Genomic DNA, 23,715 nt, shown 5'->3' on the forward strand with positions numbered 1-23,715 from the left:
TGTCAAGTGTTGATCTTTATTTTTGAACCAAACTACCATGCACATGAAAGATGCACATTATAGCTACAGGGTTATAATAACCGCCATATAAAAAAACAAAAAAACAATTTTAAGTATGAAAAAAGCACTGATTATTATTCAAGAAAATTTATGTAGTTTTTCTTAACTACTATCACACAAAAATACACATTAAGCTTTGTGCATTGACAAATTAACATGGCAAATACAACAAAGCATTATACAAAATCTTAAAACATGTTTTTGAAAGAGTGCTTCCAAACTGACATCCTGGTAAAGTCTTGAAGGACAAACCACAACAGATTTGTAAGCACATAAGCCTCTTAGATGCTCACTGAATGTCAACAGCAGTAGCCCATGGTGCTAAGCGTACATATCCTCACGGTCAGCATTGTAGATCTCACCCTCCTGAAGCGAGGCAAAGTTGAGGAAGTGAGAGGGCCGGTGAACCTCGTGATAAAACTCTTTCGGGTTCGACAGCTGCAGCTCGTATTTCATATTGGGGTCATGTCGAACACCTAGGATTTAAAAAATAAATAAGTGAAATAATTGATAAATAAGCAGATAATAAATGTCCCATCAAAAAAGGACCACTATGCTTTAACTAAGTGGGCATTTTTTTTTAGCCTTTTAATGCTGTGCTCACCCATGAAATTGTAATTCCAGGACACTTGGCCAGGAACCATGAAGAAGCCAAGAAAACGATCAGACAGCAGCATCTGAACTCTTTCATAGTGAGATGGCAGGTAACCCTTGGGGTTGTTGCCTTTATCTGTGTTCTGCCTGCCCCACTCATATCCACTAGGAGTCAGCTTATAAGCAGTCAACGTACAAGATCCTGGAGTGAAACTACACAAAAAGCGAACAAAAATCAATGGCTTTATTTACATGTAATCCAAATGCCTGCTCAATCAAAATTCAAAGCATTCACACATACAGCTACAGAACAGGTAAAACTTATTGAGGCTGATCTAAATAGAAATTAAAACCAATAAATAACCTGGGTACATGAAATATGCTGGAAAAAAAAAAAATAAGAATAAAAGTACAGGACGAGTTAATCGAATTGCTATTTCTGAATTGCCACCAATGCAATTTTTTTCTGTGTACCTGCAGGTAATAATGATGGTCTTCTCGCCATCCCAGGATGGATTATCGGCCATGACTTTAGCATGTGTGGTGACATCCTGGGGTGACAGCTGAGGCGATTCATTTGGCTGGGTGTGGATCCAACCAAGCGGCTCCATTTCCTACAGGAGAACAAGATAAAAATATTTTTTTTAATATTGGAGAAACGTATTTGCTGAATCAACAGAATATACTTATTATAACTTTCTATGATGCATAACAAGAATAGAGGCAGACCTTGAGATATTCATGCTGTGGCAGCTGACCGGGCAGGTGAACAGTTTGATGGGTGCCCCATTGTGGCACCATAACAATGCAGCGAATTTCTTTCACTTGTGGGTTATCTGGAGGACTTGTGCCATACAGATAACCAGCAATCTAGAGGAAACAAAAAAAAGAAATCAATTTAAAATGTAAACACAATGAAACACAGTAAAGTAAATGGCTGTGAAACTGCAGAAGTATGACTCACTTGAGCACGCAAGTCAGAGATGCAGATGAACTTCTTCAGCACGTTCTTAGGCAGAATGTATGTGTAACCAGTTTCTTTAATGTCATCAGAAGACACATAGATGTGGTTGGTACGTAAGTGCAAGTTGGCTGCAGAGATCGCCCTATAAATGAAAGAAGTGTGTATACAGTACACCAGCATAAATGTATGACATGCATTTTTTCACAGGAAAAATTTAATATCTATGAATTGTATGACACATTCATCGACCATTATATATATGAAAAAAAAACTTAATAATGATTGGTCATGTCCTACCTGACTCTCCATTCAGTTTTTGAAGAAAAGGTTTGGGTCTCATAATTGCTGGTGGTGGAGGTAATTATTTCATCGCCGTGTTTGTTAACGGTGCGAGTCTGTGTGGCCGTTAGCTGCGATTGCTCTTTAGTCTGCTTTTCAATCTCAGCAATCTGCTGCCTCTGCTGAGATGGAGCAGAGATCTCCATACCCAAGATGATATCCCTGATCTCAGACTGTGTCAGAGAAGCCACATTTACACTGGGGGGGAAAAGAGAGAAAGAATGCACACAATTTATTAATGTAAACGCTCAGTTTTCAAATTAAACTATTTCCAAATGAAAATACTAAATTCTTTCCCCCAAAAAGACCAATTAAGGAGGGTTTTCTTATTTACAGTAGGAGCTTGCTTACTTGTTCTTTTTACCATAGTCAGCCAAAATGAGATCTTTAAGCTGCACTTCCACCTTGATCCACTCTTCATCAGTCAAAGTGGGCCAGATGTGATGTGGCTCAGTGATGGTAGTTTTGTCAGGCTTCAGGATCACCTTTGCACGGTCGTTGTTTACATGGAGGGCTCTCAGGATCAAGATGAGACGTGAGAAGGCCTACACAGAAATGGGACATAATTTAAAGCAATGCAATATGCATCACTAATCTTTTTTTTTTTATGTTCCTGTCAAATCAGAAAAAGAAAAAAAACTTGCTTACAGTGTAAGAAGAAATGGTCTTCAGCCAGTCATCATACAAATTGAACAGGACCATCTGTGGCTCAGTGGCCTTCAGAATGAGGTCCCCGAACTTCTCCACCTTTAGACAGGCCTGGAAGGGCAACTGTAGCTCTGAGCCTTTGATGACAATGTTGGGGAAATCCAGCAAGTGGACCTAAAAAATGAGAGATACTGTAAAGTAGATGCACACACAAATTATCTTACAGTATTTAGCAAATCAACCTCTGAAGTGAGCTTACCTCAAGGGGATCCAACATTCCCTTCCTGGTCACAATGATCTGCTTGGGCTGCTCTTCAACAGGCAATGATCGAATAAGAGCAGCCACTTCCTCAGCAGTTTTCCACTTAGCCAGCTATAAAGAAATGTTTAACTTAGAGCAGACTGGTCCATTTAATTTAAACAGAGTGCTACTGACACAAATCCTACCTGTCCCAGACGTTTCTGTCCAGCCCACACAGATGTGTGAATGATCTTTAGGAAAAGTTGCCCAGTTCTTGGATTGAAGATGAAAATTGCCCCATTGATGGGTTTTGTTGTCAAGTTGCCCTCAAAGGTCTACAATGGAATGACAAATAATGTTAAGAATGCACACAAAAGTTTACTTACGGGACAAATGTACACCGCTATAAAAAACAACCCTCAAAAGCAAGTGCTTGTGAGGTTACTGACTTGCCTTGTGGATTGTGACTCGATACACATTGGTGTCATCCACAAACCAAATGATTTGATTGGAGAAGAGTTCTCCATAATTCTGGGAGGACAGGTAAGGCTCAGTGGGCTCAGAGGAGTAGAGCTGCAGACCCTTGCGGATGCGTTCCCTCAGCACGTACAAGGCAGGGTTGGCCTTCATGATCTTAGCCATGGCCTGCTGGATCAAAGGCTTGCTGCCAGGGAACCAGTTTCCATACGCACTGCATGGAAAAACCAGATCAAATTTCCATTAGCATAACAATGTTTGGAAAGCAAAACTTAAAATAATAAACAGCCTTGCAAATAATCTCAATAAAACACTGACCTGTGCAAATTGTATGCCAGATCAATGGCAATAAGCACCCCTGTGGGGGATGGGTAGATACTCATGTTATCTGTGGTGTAGTCCAAAAACTTGGCCCTCGCATATCTCTCGATGTCATGGGAGTCATAATCTCCCCATCTGAGCTGAATGTCAATCCAGTACTTCTGAGTGGTGGTGCTGTCCATAACATCCCTGTTAAATGCAAAGACAAGCCAAGTTACACACTGTAAGAAACCAAAATCGTTTTAATTCAGCCCAGCAGAGTTAAAGGACATACTTGGAATCAGCCAGGAGTGATGGTCTGGAGACGTTCCACTTGTAGGATGCAAAAAGCAGAATGTCTGCACAAGAGGAGTTCATCTTATAAGACTTCCTAGGATGGATGGTTTCCTTCTGGACAGTTTCAATCTCCAGAGCATCCAGTTCTTGGTCAAACACCTTCACATGACAGATACAAGCCTCAATGAAGTGTGGAATAACCATGCAAATGAAGCAGCGCCCTGATCTCATGGTATAAACAATCAAATTAAATCTTTAAACACTGCAAACCTGACACAGATCCATGACAATGCTCTCATGAATCTTCTGCCACAAGTGAGCTCTGAAGATCTGGATCAAGGAGATTTTGAGGGTGGGAATTTTGCCATGCATGAAGATTCCAGTGAGATCCAACTGCACCTGGAAGCCCACGTATACCTGAAGAAGAAGGGGAAAAAACACCCATAAGAAATAAGCAATAGCTATAGAGAGAGAAGAGGAGAACAATAACTACAATAAGGCATTAGGCATACATTTGCTCTGTTGATAGTGGGAGACCACCACAATGTGAATCGTCGATTGGGGATCTGGTTTAGACCAGATCTCTGGGCATTGGTCAGCTTCTTCCATTTCATGGACTCCTCAAAACCACTGGCCTTTTCCCTATGGAGAATAAATAAATGATTGAAAACAATGCTGACAAGCTCAGCAAAGTTCCCAAATGAGACAAATCTTTATAGGACAGGCAGTGTCACTTACCAGAACAGACCCTCCCAGGTGGGAAAGTATGTACCCTTGAACAGTGTGTGCTCCAAAATTCCTTCCACCCCACCTAGTGCTTGAATCATGTCTGTGCGGTAGTTGTTCAAATTCCACAGTTTACCATCGTGTCTCTGGTGAGTCCACCAGAACGGATTTTGCTTAAGCACCTGAGAATACATCATACCAACAGGTTTTTAAATTTGTTTATAAAAATACACAAACATTTTAAATACATTTGAAAATTAAATTTGATAAAAAATATTTTTTTAACCTGATACTGCTTGAAGTCTGTTCTGACTCTCCAGCCCTTATCATAGGCCAACGTGTGTCTGTCTTTCTGGAACAGGGTGTTGATACGAGGAATACCTCTGTCCCAAGAATCCTCCAAATCTTCAAGAGTCAAACGCCTAACACAAAATTTTATATGAAATATAGCAAAACATAGTAATATTTATTTAATATACATTTATTTTTTGTGAGAATATTGCACCTGTTCTGGGCAATGGCCTCCTGTCTCTTGAGAGCATACTCAGCCCAGACTCTCTGAGAGTCAATAAACTCACTCTCCCATGGCTGAATGTAGCGATACAGATTGGGAATCAGCTGATCCTCCTCATGACTCATACCGGACCGGAAGTGAGTGATGCCTACATCAGTCTGTTTGGACCACCTGGTATTAAACAAAAATGCATTCTCATGATGCAAATTTATAACAGTTTTTACTCTGAATGCAGTTTATTTTGGTTTATATTTGTCTGGGTGTGAATGATGACCTGTGGATCAGAACAAATTTTCAATGTACAAAAATTACCTCAGGTCTGACTGAGGGATGAGCACATGACCCATAGAAAGCATGCCCAGACCTCCCAACTCTTTGGGGGTGTAGAAGACGACAGGAGGAAAACGACTAGGCATTTTGGAGTTCAGACCAATCTTGATACGGGTCTGGATCTTATTTTCACATTTTACCAAAAGGTCCAGCAACTCCTGAGTGTTAACCACAGCCTCACGGAAATAAGTCATCAGACCAATCAGAGCAGTATTCCATTTGTTCACAATCTGAAAAAAAAAAAAAAGAATTATAATAATAATTTACTACTATGCATGTTTATTAAAGATATAGTAATTGTGACAAAAAAAAAAAACCTCTTCCTCCCATTTCATACCTTGGTAAATGTAGTGGATCCAGAAGCCATGAGAATCTGACGCACTCGGTTATGGAACCTCTGCATCGATTCATCATCCACTCGCAGGAAGCACTGCGCAGTCCTTTCTTTAGTCACCTGCAGACAAATAAATAGATACCAGTTAAACAAAATATTCAATAAAATTTTAAGATTTCAATTATTACAATTAGCATTTTAGTGCACTGACTTCATTCTGCAGGTTCCACACGCCATCCTTGTGGGTGAACTCCTCATAACTGGTGCGGCATTTTGGCAGGATTCGGCACTCAAAGCCACACATGTTAAAGAGCAGGTTAGGGTTGTCTTTACTGTATACTGACACAAAGCTGTTCTCCCACTGAATGGTGGTCACAGAGCGAGGAAGGCGATTCTTAATGTCCCAGAATACAGCTCGGCCCCTTGACAAATCACAAGAAAAATTTAACATTTGTACATACATAAAACACAAATTTAAGAAACTGTATTACAAGGAAGGTTAATGTGTTCACGCTCACAGGTTAACGTCATGCTTCATCAGCCTCATTCTTGCATCTCTGGGCCAGCACTTCTTATTGTTGTAGCCTACAATGTTCTCGTTGTTGGGATCAGGGTGTTCAGTAAGGTAGCGCTGGATCAGATCCCTGGCCTCATCAGCAGAAAACCTGAAAAGAGAATCATACTCAAGTCAATATATATTTAATTAGATAAATGTTTTTGATATTAGTGCATTACTGAAAACTAGCACTATTCAGAAGCAATAAATACTGTGCAATAAATACAGGAACCAATAAGATTCAAATCATATTTACTTATTCATATATACACAAGATATGCTCAACAATTTGTGCTTTATGCAATTTTCTAAGCCACTGTGCATATAGTTATAACTGTATGTTACACAATTTTAAAGACATTCCTTGAATATGTTTTTGTGGGTGATGCTAACCTGAAAAACATGTGAATGCGGTCTATGTATCTGCAATACAAGCGAATGGGGTGGGCACTCTCTGTAGCACTGTCTTGGAAGCTGAGGAAATCATTGGGCATCTGTGGAGGTCCAGCCATCTCACTAGCACGATGAAGACCCAGAACAAGCAGATCCATCACCAGCCCATAGTACTGCACAACAAAGGAGGCAAACTGCAGGCCTCTGATGATGCCGTATGAGTTGGTGTGGTTCATGTCCTAAAGCAGGGTAAGAACAAGCTAATCACACATGGTTGAAAACTATGATGCTTGTGTTGAGTAAAGAATTTACATTATAATTTGAATCAGTCAAAGATTACTTTGACTTTCACTGACCTGCATATTAATTATATTCTGTCTTTAACAAAGTCCACATCTATGAAAATTGTTTCTATATAACATGCATTTACATATAGTAATGATTTTACCCCAGAAATGTTTCAGAAACGTCTTTCTTTTACAAAGAAAGCTCTATTAACACCCACAAAAGCTGATAGAGACTACGACAAAAATCAAGAGAGTCTGTTTCATGACCTAGTTAACTACTCATATGGAATACTTATAGATGCATTTTCCAAATTTGCAAACTAAATAAAAAAAGTAATACAAACGTATAGCATTTATAAAAATCAATTGTTCAAACATTGCACATAATTCAAATAGTCTAGGAAAGTGTGTTGCGGCAGTTCTAATGTACAAATAAAATGAAATGAATAAAATATATAAAAAAAAGTTTTTGTAGGTGGCAGACCTTGTAGTTGATGACCACATTGTTCTTTGCAGTCATGTAATCGGCAATGTTGTGGTCGACTATCAGACGCAGAAGCCTGTTAAGCAGGGTCAAGTCAATCTTTTCGTACATCTTCTCATAGCGTGACTCCAGCATGACATTACACTCTCCCTCTGTGGTCTCCCACACATCTTGCAGGTTATTGATTCCTGAAAGAAAATTTGAACAATCACTTGAAATTCCAGGATAATGTGTGCATCTGATCAACACTTGCCTTTGACTATGTGCAACAACAAAAAAAGCAGTATTATCCCTTACCTTGGCACCACTTGTAGACCAGCAGTGGAGGCGGCTCTGTGTCTGCAGGTTTGATCCATGGTGGGAAAAGCCTGCGCTTGTCAGCCTCATACCACAAATACTGGTCCAGGTAAGCATCTGTGATCTTCTCTAGAGGCTCCACATCATACACAGGTACTAAGTGACTGTACAGGTCCATAAACTCAATGCCCACCTGGAGAAATTTTGAAAGAAAAAAAAAAAAAAAAAACATTGTAGGACAAAAAAAAAAAAAAGGGGGCCAAGAGGCTGGTTAACAGTGCTACAATTATACACGTTTACATATTCACCTCTTTGAATGCTCTCTGAGTGAGGAGATGACGCTTGATCCTGGACAGAGCCTCGTGGGGATTGTCGTATGCCTGCTCAATCAGGCCCAACTCTTCTCTTTGGGACTGATTCAACCTCGATTTCACACTAATACACAACAAAAAAGTTAGAAGGCACTCTATAGAACATTGAATCCTTCCTAAATTAATCAATCTGTGTTCTGCACTGTTTGGGTGTCTTTTTGGAAGAGACTGCACTGACCTGTAAGCCTCTTTGAGTCTCTCCAGAGCCAGGATAAGCAACTTGGTGTCATGCTTGTATGAAAGAGGGGGGAAAGGAATTGGAGAGAAGCGTCTACTCTCCAGCCAGTGCACTGTGGTTGTGTAGATAGCCACTGCCTCTTCAGCAGTGATGTATGGTCCATCCTGCGGCAGACCAAATCAGAAATTATACAGCTGATAAATTTATTCATTTCTTATGGACATGCTCCATTATGCATGAAATAGCACAACTAAAACTATACCTTTAGGTAGTTGTGTTGTCGCTCCTGCTCAGCTTTCAGGTAGAGACGTGTGAGGCGGCCGAGGTTTTTCTTGCAGACAGTTTTGTCCACAGTTGCTCCTCGCCTGATTCGCTCTCTGTTGTAATGTGCTGTGTTGGTCCACCAGTCAGCTTTGGCCTTGACATATCTCAAGATCATGTTTTCAATGGGTGTGGGAAGCCCTGGAACCTGTAAAATAATGACATTAAAACCTAAATGCATGATGGAATTATTAATGTTTTTCATATTTTTATATATAAATGTATACCAGCGAAGATGAGAAACTTGTAATATATTGATCAAAAGAATATATACCTTCCAGGGAATGTTGGCCTTCCAGCACCTCCAGGATTCACTAAGATGCTGTAGAATTGTTCTGGCCTTGTTCTGTTTGATTCCCTCAGGCATCATGTCCAAGATGTCATGCATCACAGCTGCTCTCAGCTCCAAGTCAAAGTGAGACTCCACACGCTGTTTAGTCACAGTTTTTGCAACTCCCTTAGAGTGCCGACCTGAACAAAAAAAACATGACAGTAATTTACTACATTATTTTCTTCACCAACAAAATCCTTATGGGTACATTCTTAAACAATTTTAGAAAGAAACTAAGATAACGCTTCCTGCAGACAAAATTTGTTTACCTTCAAACTGCCTGGCCAACAGGTTGCCAAGCCATCTCTCCAGCAGAGGAGTGATGCCCCTCATGAAGAAGAGCCACACTCTCCATCCTGGAGCCCAGAATCCACAGCCTGGACCCTTTCCAACAGGACCCTAATAAAAACAAACTGACATTTAATCCTGAAAAAATATATTAAAATGTGTCACGTCTATAGAACCACACTTACTGTGTTGAAGCGATAGTAAATTAGATGTTTCAAGTCCTTGCACATCCTAATCTGCCTCATCAGCTTGTACTTGTAGCGATACATGCCAGTCAGTTGACCAACATGGGCAAAGATATACTGAAGTCCATCTGACAACTACAGAGAAAGGCAAAGAAAAACATTTCACATAACCAAAGCATTGTCTTAATACAACAGAGTATTATAGGTAATCTGAGATTAGTATTAGTATAGGTTTGTTTTTGTAATAAGTAGTACCTGGAATGCATCAACATTCCCCAGTCTGTACTGCACATGACTATCCACAACCAGTTTGCTCAGACGCAGAACCTCACGGCACAAGTGGAACGCATTCCCGAAACGGGACTTCTTACGCTCCTGAAATGATATAGTGCTTGATATTAGCAAAAATATATAAACAAAAATTAATATGTACATCAAACCCAAAATCTACTTACTTTTGTGGTGAGGGTTTTCACTGGCTTCAAGTTGAAGTTGTAATCCAAGTGCAGGTAGTTGAGGTTCTTTCTGTGAATCAGCAGGTTCAGCATGTTGTAACCCTGTCGGCAAACCTGGAGTCCCACCTCCACCCAGTCCAGCTTTGTGGATTGAAAGAATTTGGTGGACTTGAAGGAACGGAAAAGGTACCTGTAGACAGACAAAAGAGTAAAAAAAAAAATTATCGCATATTTTAAAAGTATTGTGCTTTTCTTCTGTGGAAAAAAACACTACAATAAAATTACCCACCGCTTCTTCTGTGCTTTAGGGGGTCTGTGTTTCAGTGCATTGAGCACATAGTACTTCAGAAGCTTCTGATAGGAAACACGTACTTTTACAGGTTGTCCTGCAGGGCAATGCTCACGGTACCTAAAAGTACAAAAAAAAAGTAAATAAAAATTAAATAAACACCTCATTAGACAAGACTGGGAAAAAAAATTATACAGCTGAACTCCAGGTTGAACTTCAAAAGCGTACCAGTTCTTGATGAGAGGAACATCAATAGCACGACGAGTTCTCCCTGACCGCAAGTTGAATGGACGAGGTGCCCACAATAATGCAATTCCATTAGCTGTGTTGTCAGTATACAGGGGTGTCTCTTTTAGGAAAGGCTCCACGTACTCAGGAAGTTCAAATTCCTCGTCATCATCAGGCAGTGGCTCCTGGCTCTGAGGACAACAAGCAACATATTATAAATCAAGAGCTTTATTAATTTTATGCAAGACAACCATTTTAAAAACAACAAATCAGAAGCAAAAAATATATAAATAAACAAATTTTTTTCTTATCATAAAGAATTAATATCATTGTACAAGACAAATTCGCTGTATGCAAAAGTTAAACCAAAATTCTAACAGGTTGCTTACTTTAACCGAGTGCCGGTGAGAGATGGGATTGATGAGTGGGTCAAAGTAAAATGCTGGCAAATCAGGATCCTCCGTCTTGATGAACACCACATTAGGTGTGTGGTACCTGGGTATGAATCAGTCATTATGGATTTGCTTCAGCTATTTTGTTAAACCACGTGTGACAATCAAACTGTAAAAATAGAACATACCATGTGAGGTGCACGTGATGGGGAAGGTTGTTGTACAAGTATGGAAAAGCAATCTTGTATTCGGTCCTAATAGGTTGTCTGATGATGATCTTATTGATGTCATTAAACTCATTCCAGTCTTCATCCCTGTAATATACAAAGCAAATGGGGTTAATTTTTTCAATGCTTACCAAGTAAACTTCATTTCATCATTATTCAGGATGATACATTTATAAAAGCACATACTGTAGATTGAGGTCTCTGACTAGGGGTTCAAATTTGGGTCCTCCAGGGATGGCCATGTTCAATGCCTTTGAAGTGAAAAAGGCTTTCAGGTCAAACAGGTAAAAGTAGTTACGATCCACCAAATCAGTAAGCAACTGATTAGCCAAACGATACAACGTAGACATCATGGGCAGACTGAACTGCCAACGTCTGTATGTAGTTCCATTGACATACCTGTAAGAGAAAATAGGGGAAAAATGGCAATAAGACAGGGCATACTCAAGTTCTGACCTTTTATAATTGCCCCTTTACTCACTTTGTTGTATCCTTCAGTGGCTGATGCTCATAAAACCACTCTGCCACCGAGCTGTCCTCCTCAGGGTCCAGCTCCATTTGGATGGCCTCCAGAGGCTCCACATCAAGAATATTATCTGCATAATCCAAAGGAGGCTCTTCGTCATCAAAGGGAGGGAAACGCATGCGCTTGAAGTGCCGTCTGTCTCTTTTTTCACGACGCATCATGATCCACATCGCACTACGAATAAAGAGCAGTTTTTGTTACAAGACTTCAGGATTTAGGATCTCTTTCCCAACTTAGAAAATGCACAATACAAAAAACTTTTATTAAAATAAATTTCTCACCCCCATTGTGCGATGTAGACAGGCTCAATGACCCAGGGAATTTCATTAACAAAGGAAATAGCTCCTGTGATGTGATAAAGCACGGGTACATCTCGGATCTGCTCCCATGGCATAGGCATGTTCTCCAACAGTTTGAGAACTGCATGAGGCATGTATTTCAGAGCCCTACAGAAAAAGTCAAACCATTACAAATTGTGTAGCTTCCAGTAAGTAACAGTCTGTTCTAAACCATATCAATTCTGTTGGACACTGATGAAGAACGGGAAATGGTTCTTTATAGTGGGTAGGCATGTCTTTATAGAAGTTTCTAGCATGTGAAAGTACTTAAAGTCTTCCCTTGATCTGTTTAACCTTTATCATTTTGTAGCCTCACCACAGCTGCACACCATTTCCTAATATTTTATGCACATTATTAACAAACAAAAAGTGCAGACATGCTTTAAATAACTTATATTTGGCATAAGGAAAATTACATTTAATCGTACTATAGCAAAAAAGTTAACTAAAGTAGCTTGAAAAATGTCCCTATCGGATCAATAAAGTGTTCTGATTCAGATGATTGAATTTAGCCAGGTGCTTTCTTTAAAATTGTGTTAATGTGTCCTGATTTACCCAAGGTACACTCTTTTGTCATGACGGAACTTCCTGTTGGTCATGTCTCCATGGTCCCTGATAATTTTGCGCACATGTTCAGGGGGCATGTCCTCCTTCTGAGCATCCACAAAACCGAATTTCCTTTTCTCCGAATAGCGCTTCGCCTGCAGCTGTTGCCATTTGCGGGCTATGATTAAAAAATAATAAAACAGCACCAGCCTTAGAATTAAACATAAACCAAAACACAATTCTGTATAGATCTAAAGCAAATGATGCACCTTTTTCTTGCAGTTTCTCCTCGGTCATGTAATCAGGAACTGGAGCAGGAGGAGGAACACCTGGTGGCATCCCACCTGGGACTCCTCTGTAAGGAAATGCAGCTGCCATGGCAGCGTCTGTGGAACAGAAAAAAAGGAAGAAATTAGTGGCATTTTGCTCCTTTCTTTCCTCAGCAGTGCATCATGTTATATAATTAATCAGTGAGCAGATTTGAAAGCAGCCTCTGAGCGGGCAGCGTTAGCTAAAATCACAATTTTTACTTGATGAATGAAAAGATTAATTAAATCAACATTTAATATTAATTACATAGCAAAGACTCGATCGTGGACTATATGTTATCCAAATGAACGACGATTCACCTCGTAACTAGCAATAAATAGCATCGACTTACTAATTAAAATTGGCTCCGAAATATCAGGGCTTCCCTATCATATTTTAATAGCAAAGAAATACACATAACTGATAACTACTAAACAAAAAAATCTATTTTAACTATTCGACTATTATACCTGTGGGACGGATAATATGAGCTAGCACAATACCATGTCGTACGGTGTTCAACAATGCTAGCTTAGCTTAGCTTAGCTTAATTCAATGCAACTCCCACTGCACAGCACAGCACACCAAATACCAACTATTGCGTGTTGAAAATATAAAATAAAATAACCCTCTTTAATACCACTAAAAAAAATCTTACTTTATTTAAAACCAGTTTCTCTCCACTTCGGCCGGCTCTCTACAGCTTCCTGCTAGGCTCTGCCGAATGGCGCACAAGGTAAACGACACTACACGTTGTGCGCAAACAGCCACGATTCAGCAGCGTTCAGTACGCAAAGTCTAAGCGCAGCGCGCATACAACTGCGCAGGAAGCGGATTGACAACGTACAACAATCTTCCGGGTTTTACACCGGAAGTGGACGGTTTTTTTTTTTTTTTTGGGGGGGGGGGGTCCCGGGTTTAAAAGCTCAAGTCGAAATCATATTGACGTTATATAAAAGTGTTACACACTGACATATACATTTGTGTCAGAAAAATTTAACTTCAAATAAATATGCTTATAAATAAAAAAATGTTTCTTTGGTTTATATTAAAGTAGTGGGAACCACACAGATCCTCATTGTATGACAAAAAGACACTATGTGATGAAAATACACGAACATAGATGCAAAAAACCTTGCATGGATTTAATTATAGATTTAATATAACTATAAAAGGGTCCTGGTGGTCTTTATAGTGGTGGTCTCTATAGATTTAATATAACTATGTATATTAAAATAGCTTTTAAAATGTACATACTTATAATAAATTTGCAGTACACTTTAAAATCATATTTATGTTATTAAATGTCATTTAAATAAGTAAAATTACTTTAAAGTAAAATATTTTTTATAAACAACATACTTCTAATATATTTGCAATGGTTTTTGTTATATTGCATTATATTATATTTAGGTTTTAATGGAAATCAGGGGTTATATGAAACCTGCACTTGCTCTAATGTTATTGTAAGCAATACCTTATACAGTCTAAGATTAATAACCCTTAAACGTCTTATTTAATAATGAAAAACAAATAAAATAATAACAATGAAAAAAAATTGGTTGCAAAGTGACTTTTTTTATGAGACTTATGGAAGGAGTCTCTAACGTCAGCAGTTTTCCACCTTTGGAGGTATATGCGTTGTGATCTTATAACCTACATGAAAATAAAAAGGCTGGTGAGGTAACCATACAAAGTAAGAGATAAAAAAAATTGTCTCACAAACATACTAGAGTATTAAATGTAACTATAAATGGTAAAAAAAAACGCTGTGCCATTCACTAATTAAGTTATTACTTTTCGACAAATTAAAGTCATCACGTCACACCTATAACAAGACATCCATCCTGTTTCATTATACTATACCATGCTGTATTATATTGTGATGTTTCACATTTTATATTGTTATTTTATATAGTTATTTGTTATATGTTATGTTATGTTATGTTATGTTATGTTATGTTATGTTATGTTATTATTGAAGCCAGTGTCTATGAGCAAGGCAGTCATGTTTAAAGTACAATGTAGACTCAATGTACATACAAGCAAATTTGATCATGCTGATTGTTTTTTATTATTATTATTATTATTATTATTATTATTATTATTATTATTATTGTTGTTGTTGTTATTTAAATCAGTAAAAAGAAAAAACATAATAGAAAATGTGGAGGGAAACAATTTACAAAAATGTGGGACTGAACATATTATGCTCATATTTAACTGTTAAAGATGTGTACATGTAAAAAAAAAATGGATACAGTAGATATAAAAGGCAGTTTTAAAAGTATTTGTTTTGTGATAGCTTTTTTATAGACTCAATATAATTTTTTTGTATATGCTAAATTCAATGCTAAATTTTATGCATTAAATTGAGTTGTATATTGTGTACATATTCAATCAATATTATCAGTTGTATTGTAAATAGTTTGTTTAAGTAAAATGGGTGCATCTGGAAGATACATATCGAGCTCGAGAATGCAGTCAGCATTGTTGTTGGTAATGTGTGTATCAGGGTGGGGGTTTTAGAGCAAAAATTTGTGTAGGGAGTGCAGGGTTACTAGTGGGCTGAATGATTCACCCAGTTAACATCTATTGTGTGGAGACTGTTATGTAACACATAATTACATTATCTGATCTGATATGAAACAATATTCTAGGCACACCAGCACCATCTGGTCTAAGTCTGGCTCACATATTATAAAAACTGAACAGAGATTTTCCCTCGGGCTTTAAATCAAATAATCATCAAGTCTCCAATTCAAAACCACGGCACATTCTTTCCTGTGGAACATGTACTGAAGTCTGCAAAGAATGCAGTATAGAATTTTAGCGGTAAATTCAATAGCAGTAGAACTGTGCCTTTTATGGCAAATATAAGCATTCAGAATGACTTATTTACTCAATGCTTACAGTCACTGCTGTGTTGCTGTGCATGTACCAGTGCTATGATGTATAATATCTTTGTTTTGCCCTTCATCTTTCATCGGTTGACACAACTTTACAGCTGGCAGGTTTACAAACAGGATGCCATTCCCTTAAGTGTTCATGTCAGGTTATACAATGCAGCCTAATTGAATTAGGAGCAACAAATAAGGTGACACTATGGTCACTATGGTCACTATGAGATACTGAAAATCAGATACTGATGTAGAGTGAGGAGGCCTCTATGCGTTTTTAATTCATCCCAAATGTGTTCAATAAGGTTGAGGTCAGAGCTTTATAGCAGGGCAGTCAAGATCTTTCACTTCAAACCGTGTAAACCATATGCTCCTCATTGAGCTGGATTTGTGCACATGCTAATTGTTATGTTGGAACAGGTTTGGCCTCCTACTGTAGATTAATTGACGGGAAAATGTATAACGGCTGCATCCAAAAACATCCTATACATTTGTATGTCTTTAACTTTGTGGTAACATTTTCTCTCTGGGGTCCCAATACTTATGTCCATGTATTGTATTTATGGCTAAAAATAATTTTTTGTTTTTGGCGAATGTCAATATTTTTGGGAAAATACCCAGGAGGAATATGTCACAATTGGGGCTGATGGAAACTGATAGAAACAATGAAGTAGAAAAGATAAATGAGGTATAGCAAACTGGCATGTTTGTCTTATATGTTTTTTTCTTTAATCGAATAACAATTTCATATCTGTGTTATGGCTATGATGGATTGAAAATTTGCTCTGAATTTTAGAAGGAATAATTGATATCTGTGTGCGTAGACGTAGTAGGCATGTGAAAGGAAAAAGAGAGGAAGGGGGAAAGGGCAGGAAGCACACTTACTGCACTTTTCCTGCTAAAGATACAGTGGGTGACCTGTCAAAGTCAACAGATGGTATTTTTTGTCTTCCGTTTCAACTATGAGCACTATTTAAAAATGTGCCTTCCAGATATTTAAATACTTCCAGCAGCTTCTAAACAGTCACTACCTTTACTCATAACCTTGGTACAAGCTGATTAAAGGTAGGTTAAGTTTTAGATGAATGGACAAAGAACCCCAAGTTTATGCAAAAAAGAATGAAGTTGTAAAGTGTCATTTTGCATATGTTGTGTGTTAAATAGTACACTAACATTATCTGTGTTTCTGTCAAGCCTAACACTGGCATTGAGAGCCACCCTGTCTGCTGTTTCCTGTTGATGCCCAGGAATCATTAATGTCTCAGCTGTGTCACAGTTCATAGGATGTGTGTCTCTCATTTCCTATTTTAATCCAGCTTATATTTTACTGACACACCTATCACTGACAATTATAGATACCACCATGACCAGCTGAACAGCTACATGTACACACACACAAGAATAAATTGAGATAAAATTTGTTTCATCCTCTGCAACTACAACTGTTAAATAATTTTCATCATAAGACACTAACTGAGGTTTCAAATTTTCTAGACGTCACAGTATGTATAATTTATTAGTGTTTGGATGAATATAATAAGAGCCGTCTAATCGCTATCGCTGGGTGTGACATGCTCCTCAGGAACAAACAGGAATGTCTGTGTCAACAGCATGCCAGAGTAAGGTTGAAGGTCAGCATGGATGTTTATTTGAAAACATTAACACCCCACCGTCACAAAAGGGTACAATATCTTATCAACTGTTCATTCTTCCCTTAAAGTTTTTTCTTAGACTGTTTTTGGGGACTTGTATTGGGTAATATATTTATAAGGCTGTTTGACTGAATTGAGCAGGATTAATACCAATAATTCAATAATCTAAAAAAAACAAATAATATCTTTGAATTAATGGGTTCCATCCCAGACTACTTTTTTTTTACAAAAAAATACCTATATAAATTTTAAAAGCTGCCCAGCATATGTATGGTAAAAACAAAGTACCTTCCTCTCATGTTAATCTGGGAATGTTGAGGACAGGATGCTGGAGCCTAGAGGAAGCTCTGGCGGCAAACCTAAGGCGTCCAAAGCAGCTCAGCCAGCAGGAACATTAATTATACAGCAGGGCAGGCTTTGGGAAGAGTCCCGGACATCCCACCATATCTTTCTTGCCGCGCCATATATAAAGGAAATTCACAGTGGCTCTCTCACTGCTCCAGGTGACCCTACAACACTGCCTGTCGCTTACATTTGCGTTCACCTCTACACTGTGTCAATTTAATGAAGCTGGCTTTAGAAAATAGCTTTGTACTCTTTTTCCACCATTCCCTTCATCCACAGAGGAACATTAGTGTTGTGTGTGTAAGACGTCTGTGACGGAGTTGTACAGAGTTAGACAGACAACATGATGGAGCTGAAGATTCAGCTGGTTCCAACAGGAGAGATCATCTTGTCTCCTGGGAAGAATGGAGAGAGCTACTGTAACTGCTGCACCAAGGTACAAGCATTATGTTATTTCTTTTAAAGGCTTATATAAAGAACTTTAAAAATAGCTGATAAATATTGTAGTTGATGTGCTTGCTCTGCTGCGATATAAACAACAGTAGAATTTTCCACATCAGGGACTAAAGGTTAATTACTTCTGACTTCTGGGATATCAATTATAATCTATCACCTGTAACCCAACACCCTGTACAGAATCTTCAAGACATTAACAATACAGTAAAGAGACAAGTTTTATACAGACTTGTATGTGTGCTGTTATGAAAATATGTCTTTTTTGTTTTCTTTTGACCTCAAAATCACTAGAAATTTTCAGCAACAATGCAAGATTTCTAAAAAAACAGATCTGCCACTTCATTTAATAATAAATGTGCACATCATATTGTGTAAAGCAAACCTAAAGCATAGTTTATAAATTTGTTTAGGTATAATGAACTTACTTAAAGCTGAATTCCCATCTTAATTTCTTCTCACTTTCATATCTAAAAAATTGTGATGGGTTTTTTCTTCTTTTTTTCATCTGGTTTTTATTTAATTTCGTTTTATTATTATCAGCATGATATTTTCTGAACAAACCACATATTGAATGCAGAAATAAGCACTCAGTCCTGCTTTCTAATTCATGTCTCAAATGGAAGAAATACATTAAAATGACCAGGTTCATTGATCATTGGTAATGAAAATGTTTACATGCAGGATTAGTAAGAAAAAAAAACCCCATTGCTTATTTTAAAACTATCAAAATTGGAGAGAAAAATCACACAAAAAGTTTTATATCCACTAGGTGTCATAAAGTTGATTTATTATATAGTGTATATTTATATAGTTTCATATTTTACTGATTATATTATTTCAGTCAGCAAATGTATTACTGTATCATCAAAGTTCTTTACTATTAGGAATATAATTTACTATATAGGAATTTACTATTCACTGTCATGTGTCATCTTGGATGTGCACATAAAAAGTATACTTTATATATAGTAGTTAGAGCTTGTTGGGAGATTATTATTTAGTGTCATATCTGGAATGCAAAGCAATAAGATTTTGTGTAAACAGACATTCTGGAGCTGAATGCTTTTCCTGGCATTCCTCTAAGGTCACATAACCCTGTGTGTGTGTGTGTGTGTGTGTGTGTGTGTGTGTGTGTGTGTGTGTGTGTGTGTGTGTGTGTGTGTGTGTGTGTGTTACTATGTACATGCATGGCATAGGTGTAAGAAAGAAGATAATCTACTTTTTGAGCTATTATTGAATCAGCTATCAGGGCAGAAACAATTGTTGCAATGTCCATTTCCACTTTAACTGGTGACAGGAGACAGGTACACACCCTGAAGTACGGTCTGTATGTTCAACTTTGTCTTGTCAACAGGATACAACCTTTCCTCCTGGTACTGGCTCTCCTACCAGAATCTATTAATGCTGCTCTCATGCTGAGTTTGAGCCTGGGCAAGGCTATTAGTTTGGCTCCTACACACAGGTTTAATCACCCAGCATGGATTTCTGTGCATCTGAAGTCCCTAATGCAACAGCAATTTGTCTGAATTTTCTAATTATTTGGTTAGGAGGAGGATTAAGTTACATAGTCTGACAGCAAGTAAAAATAACCATTTCTGACCAATGCTCAGAGTCCCTGGATAGGTTCCAGAATGACACAACAGTTATCAGAATAAAGCAGTTGTTGATGATGAATGATTGGGTATCATAAGCTAAGAAGTAAATAACTCATGCTCAGTGCGTCCTCGTTCCTCTAGGCACCCTGATCCTGAGCTTGTATAGAGTTTTAATATGCATTCTTAAGATTCTAGAGATTTTTCAGTGTTTTCAAGGGTTTTCACTGCCTCTAGAAATGTGCTAGTTCATGGACTGACTTCACTTAATTACTCCTAATTGTGTGTGGATGTGTGAGTGTACATTCCATCCAGGTTGTAACCGTGTGTCCTTTGGATAAGCTTCAGATCTACAGCCAACATGAACAGGTTTATGCAGATACTGATTCTAAGTAATAAATGAATGAATGAATGAATGAATGAATGAATGAATGAATGAATGAATGAACGAATGAATAAATAAATAAATAAATAAATTAAAAAATGAATGAATGAACAAACAAACAAACTTACAGAATGTAAAGTGTACAATTTCTTGTGTGTGTGTGTGGGGGGGGGGAGTGGTCTGTTTTTTAGTGCTATACATGTTTCTTTCGGAAAGGTCCACATTTTTATTATTAACTGAAACACTTCCTCCCATAACTGACATCCTGACACCTACACTATCCTATGTGTGCCTTGCTTTTTATAAAGCCTTGAAGGTGTATGACCATACCAATGATCATCGCTAGATGGCAGGATACATCCAATATAATGCAGAAGCAACGCCTAGAATAGGTGGTCTTTTCAGCTGCTGTATATCCACTCTAATAGCGTAAAATAATAATATTTACACTAAACAAATAGTTCAATGACATTTGATAAAAGCATCTACTGAAGACATAGTTTTGCTTACTTTGACTAAGTAGAACACCATAATGAAAACTATTAAATATATATATATATATATATATATATATATATATATATATATATATATATATATATATATATATATATATATATATATATATAAAATAAACGTATCTTTATAATCAGGTAACCTAAAAGTTTAGGAGTTTAATGTCACAGGGTTTTAGGTTTAGTATTATGTGTCAGATGGTTACTGTACACACATACACACCCATAACCACGAATACACACACTCACACTCACACACTACGGTCGTGGGCTTGGTTGTATGAACTTCCTGCCAGTAGGTGTATGGATGAATGGGTGGGGCGGCTTGTCTGTCTATCGATCTCCTAACATTTCTCCATTCAGAACTAAGTTCATTCTCTACCAGCCCACTGCAGGATAAGGAGCAGGTTTCTCATTTCATTTTCTTGCCTCTGAATGAGCTGTAGACCACAGGCTTTCCCATCTGGTGTGCCTTTGCAGCTGAAAGAGAAAACCGCGAACGTATTCCTGAGTGTCGCAGCCTGCTTTCAGAGTAATCTGATTAGACTTTACAACGTTTGTAGCACAGAAGGAGAAGAAGGAGAAGAAGGAGAAGGAGAAGACGGTTGGGATTAAAGTCACTTTTCTTGCCGGGTTTGACTTGAATGAATGCGATGTTATACTATATATAGTGACACTTTGAGCTTTGAAGAACGCTTTGAGGATCCATTCCGGCTTTGTGTTTAAGGTAAGGGATCAATATATATAACACTGGATAATAAAAACAAACACCGGCAGCGTTAAATACCTGCTTTTCCTCCTCAATGCTGTTCCACGAAGGTTCATTTAGTTTGCAACATTGTATTGATAGTTGTTACTTTCTTTCTTTGGACCCTAGTTTTTAGTTTTCATGGATTGTCTGCACTATGCACGTTAGGTTGTGCAAGACCCGTGGCATGTACTTTGTTTCTTAGCGTATTTGAGGCGCATAAATCAGCCAGTTACAGTTACAACACAAAAGGTTCACTGAGTTTTGCAAGTTTTTTTCTAGCACGCGTTTGGGACGTGCACGTGGTGTCATTCGGTCATGTATATAGTCAGAGGTTGCGTGAGAACAGACCTCCACTTACTGTACATCTGCTATGGAAAAATGCACACCAGTGAGTAGGTAGCAGCTGGTACCAAAACTATTCCCTCAGCCCCAGAAATGATCTTGTAAAGATCTTCTGCAACGTTCAGGCTTCCATTACAGAGAATATCAGAGGTGTAATGTTCTAACTTATTGTTCTCTCCACTCAAGAAATAGGATGTGGCTCGTCATTATCATACGTGAGAATACTGAGAGTGCTGCTAAGGTTGGAACTAGGTCGTGTCCTTGAGTGTCCTCTCACACACTTCCTCCGTGTGATCTTGTCATTTTCACCTTGCCACTTTGCTTGTCCGGTTTCTATAACCATCACTTCTTGGAAAACCGGGAAGGGAAAATAAAGCCAGATTTCCCAAAGAATAAGAAAAGAGGTGTTGAGCAATAGGAAATGTAGTTTTGCATGAACAAACCAGGCATGTCGGTTCGTTGCTTTCTTGATAAACCCTCAACGCCGTTCAAAAACAAGAAGAGACCAGTGAGGTTTTATTTTTGGTCTTCATTGTTAACATTTTGGACTTTTGTGGAACCCAAAGCAGAAAACATGCATAACGGTGGTAAGAAGAAAGGCTGGGGGGGATTTCTTTTTAACCCAGGGAAGCTATACGCCGTGTCAGTAAAATACCTACCAATATTTCCTTTTTGTAATTTTTCAGCCTACTTGCTTCGCAGACACAAATGAGGTGGATTATTTACTTTGTGTCTGAGAAGCAAAAAACAAACAGAAGACAGATGAAATTTTGAAACAAAGTACAATTTATGCAAATTAACAGAACTAAGTATTTAGTTTGTTAGTTTGATTAAAACAGTTGTACTGTTTCTGTTTAACACTATTGGTATTGAAATTTCACTTGTATTACATCATTGTATTACCTATGATGCACTGTTCAGCCCTAATAGTTTCACTGCCAAGTGCTTAATAGGTATTGGAATTTAAAACCTCCCATCTTATATCACCTCAGAGTGGTCAACTCACTCAATATTTGCATTGCAGGTTAACATATTGATTTTACGTCAGTACATGTTCCATAGCAAAGCTGCATGTAACCTATAACTATTTAACATGCTTTCCATTCTTTGGGATCAGTCAATGGAATGAGAGATTTTTTTTTGGAGAGCAGCAGGATTCTGGTTTGGTTAAAAACGGAGCTGCTTTGGGCCTAAGTTCTTTTTCCAGCTGTCTATGGAACCTTGCTTGTCGGAGCTCTGTCAGCAAAATGCTGTGTTCTCTAGCAGCAGGAGCCTGCATTCAGGGCCAGACAAAAAGATTTTATGGTGTCTCAAATGCCTAACTGCTTGTTTAGTCTTTGCAGTTATCTTCTAATTACTTGGTGTTTGTCGGATGTTTACAAAATATAATTATGATTTTCAAGCTTATCTGAAACTAGTGGTACAGCTTGTTCAGGAGAAGGACCAGTGTCATGGACTATGGAGGAAATCTTGTCCTCTGGTGTCCTCTGTCAACATGCTGTTGACCCTGTTGAGAGGAAGGGATACACCTGCTTTAAAGACCCACAGAGCAGGAAGACTGACCCAAAGCCCTGCCAAGGAAGGGTTTTCACCCATCATACTTTCAGTTCAGCTCCATCAACACTTTTCGGAAGATTATTCATTTGTAATCGCTGAAGGATCAGTAATTGAACACTAACAGGGGTTGTAGTCTTTTTCTAATACTGTAGTAGGTATTTTTGGCTCTTGTGACTTGAAGGGTTGAATTCTTAATTTTCTTTAAGAACAGAAAGGGCATTGGACTGTAGACTTTTCCTGGGTACATGCACACAATTTGAAATCTGTGGTCTTCACTGAAAGAGTGTGTGAGGGAGTGAAACATGCAGACTGAGTAAAGCTTAGTAAGAAAAACCCTCAGTATGTGGATTTGGTTGAAAGGAGAATGACTAAATGCCTTGGCACGTTATTAGGTC

The 23,715-nt window shown here is 38.1% G+C and overlaps 2 protein-coding genes across 5 annotated transcripts in view; one reads left to right on the forward strand and one right to left on the reverse strand.

Moving 5' to 3' along the window:
* Nucleotides 1–2: 2 nt before the first annotated feature.
* Nucleotides 3–13,637, reverse strand: prpf8 (pre-mRNA processing factor 8). Its single transcript, XM_083548212.1, has 43 exons — nt 13,484–13,637; nt 12,786–12,902; nt 12,526–12,694; nt 11,914–12,078; nt 11,588–11,806; nt 11,293–11,505; nt 11,068–11,193; nt 10,877–10,982; nt 10,488–10,678; nt 10,260–10,379; nt 9,971–10,160; nt 9,771–9,890; nt 9,516–9,650; nt 9,312–9,441; nt 8,986–9,182; nt 8,653–8,859; nt 8,391–8,554; nt 8,150–8,276; nt 7,842–8,034; nt 7,545–7,732; nt 6,774–7,012; nt 6,343–6,489; nt 6,036–6,246; nt 5,828–5,944; nt 5,473–5,720; nt 5,152–5,331; nt 4,933–5,068; nt 4,659–4,828; nt 4,433–4,562; nt 4,191–4,337; nt 3,919–4,079; nt 3,642–3,833; nt 3,300–3,537; nt 3,053–3,181; nt 2,865–2,978; nt 2,606–2,779; nt 2,309–2,502; nt 1,916–2,155; nt 1,619–1,760; nt 1,384–1,524; nt 1,129–1,268; nt 665–867; nt 3–536 (listed from the first exon to the last, which is right to left on the reverse strand). Exons 2-43 carry the CDS (start codon nt 12,892–12,894, stop codon nt 382–384), a joined length of 7,017 nt encoding a protein of 2,338 aa, XP_083404338.1. The 5' UTR covers nt 12,895–12,902; nt 13,484–13,637; the 3' UTR covers nt 3–381.
* Nucleotides 13,638–17,769: 4,132 nt separating this feature from the next.
* Nucleotides 17,770–23,715, forward strand: part of myo1cb (myosin Ic, paralog b) — a 41,917-nt gene continuing 35,971 nt past the window's right edge. The window contains exons 1-2 of one of the 4 annotated variants that reach the window (XM_083548309.1): nt 17,770–17,880; nt 18,002–18,158. In XM_083548309.1, coding sequence (XP_083404435.1) covers nt 18,066–18,158 — 93 coding nt within the window. In that variant the 5' untranslated portion in view covers nt 17,770–17,880; nt 18,002–18,065. Of the gene's footprint in view, nt 18,159–20,900; nt 22,351–23,715 lie in introns of those variants that run through there. The other 3 variants (XM_083548308.1, XM_083548312.1, XM_083548314.1) reach the window with 3 other exon arrangements.

The sequence above is a fragment of the Silurus aristotelis genome (assembly GCF_946808225.1).
Source record: "Silurus aristotelis genome assembly, chromosome: 8".
NCBI classification, from domain to species: Eukaryota; Metazoa; Chordata; class Actinopteri; order Siluriformes; family Siluridae; genus Silurus; species Silurus aristotelis.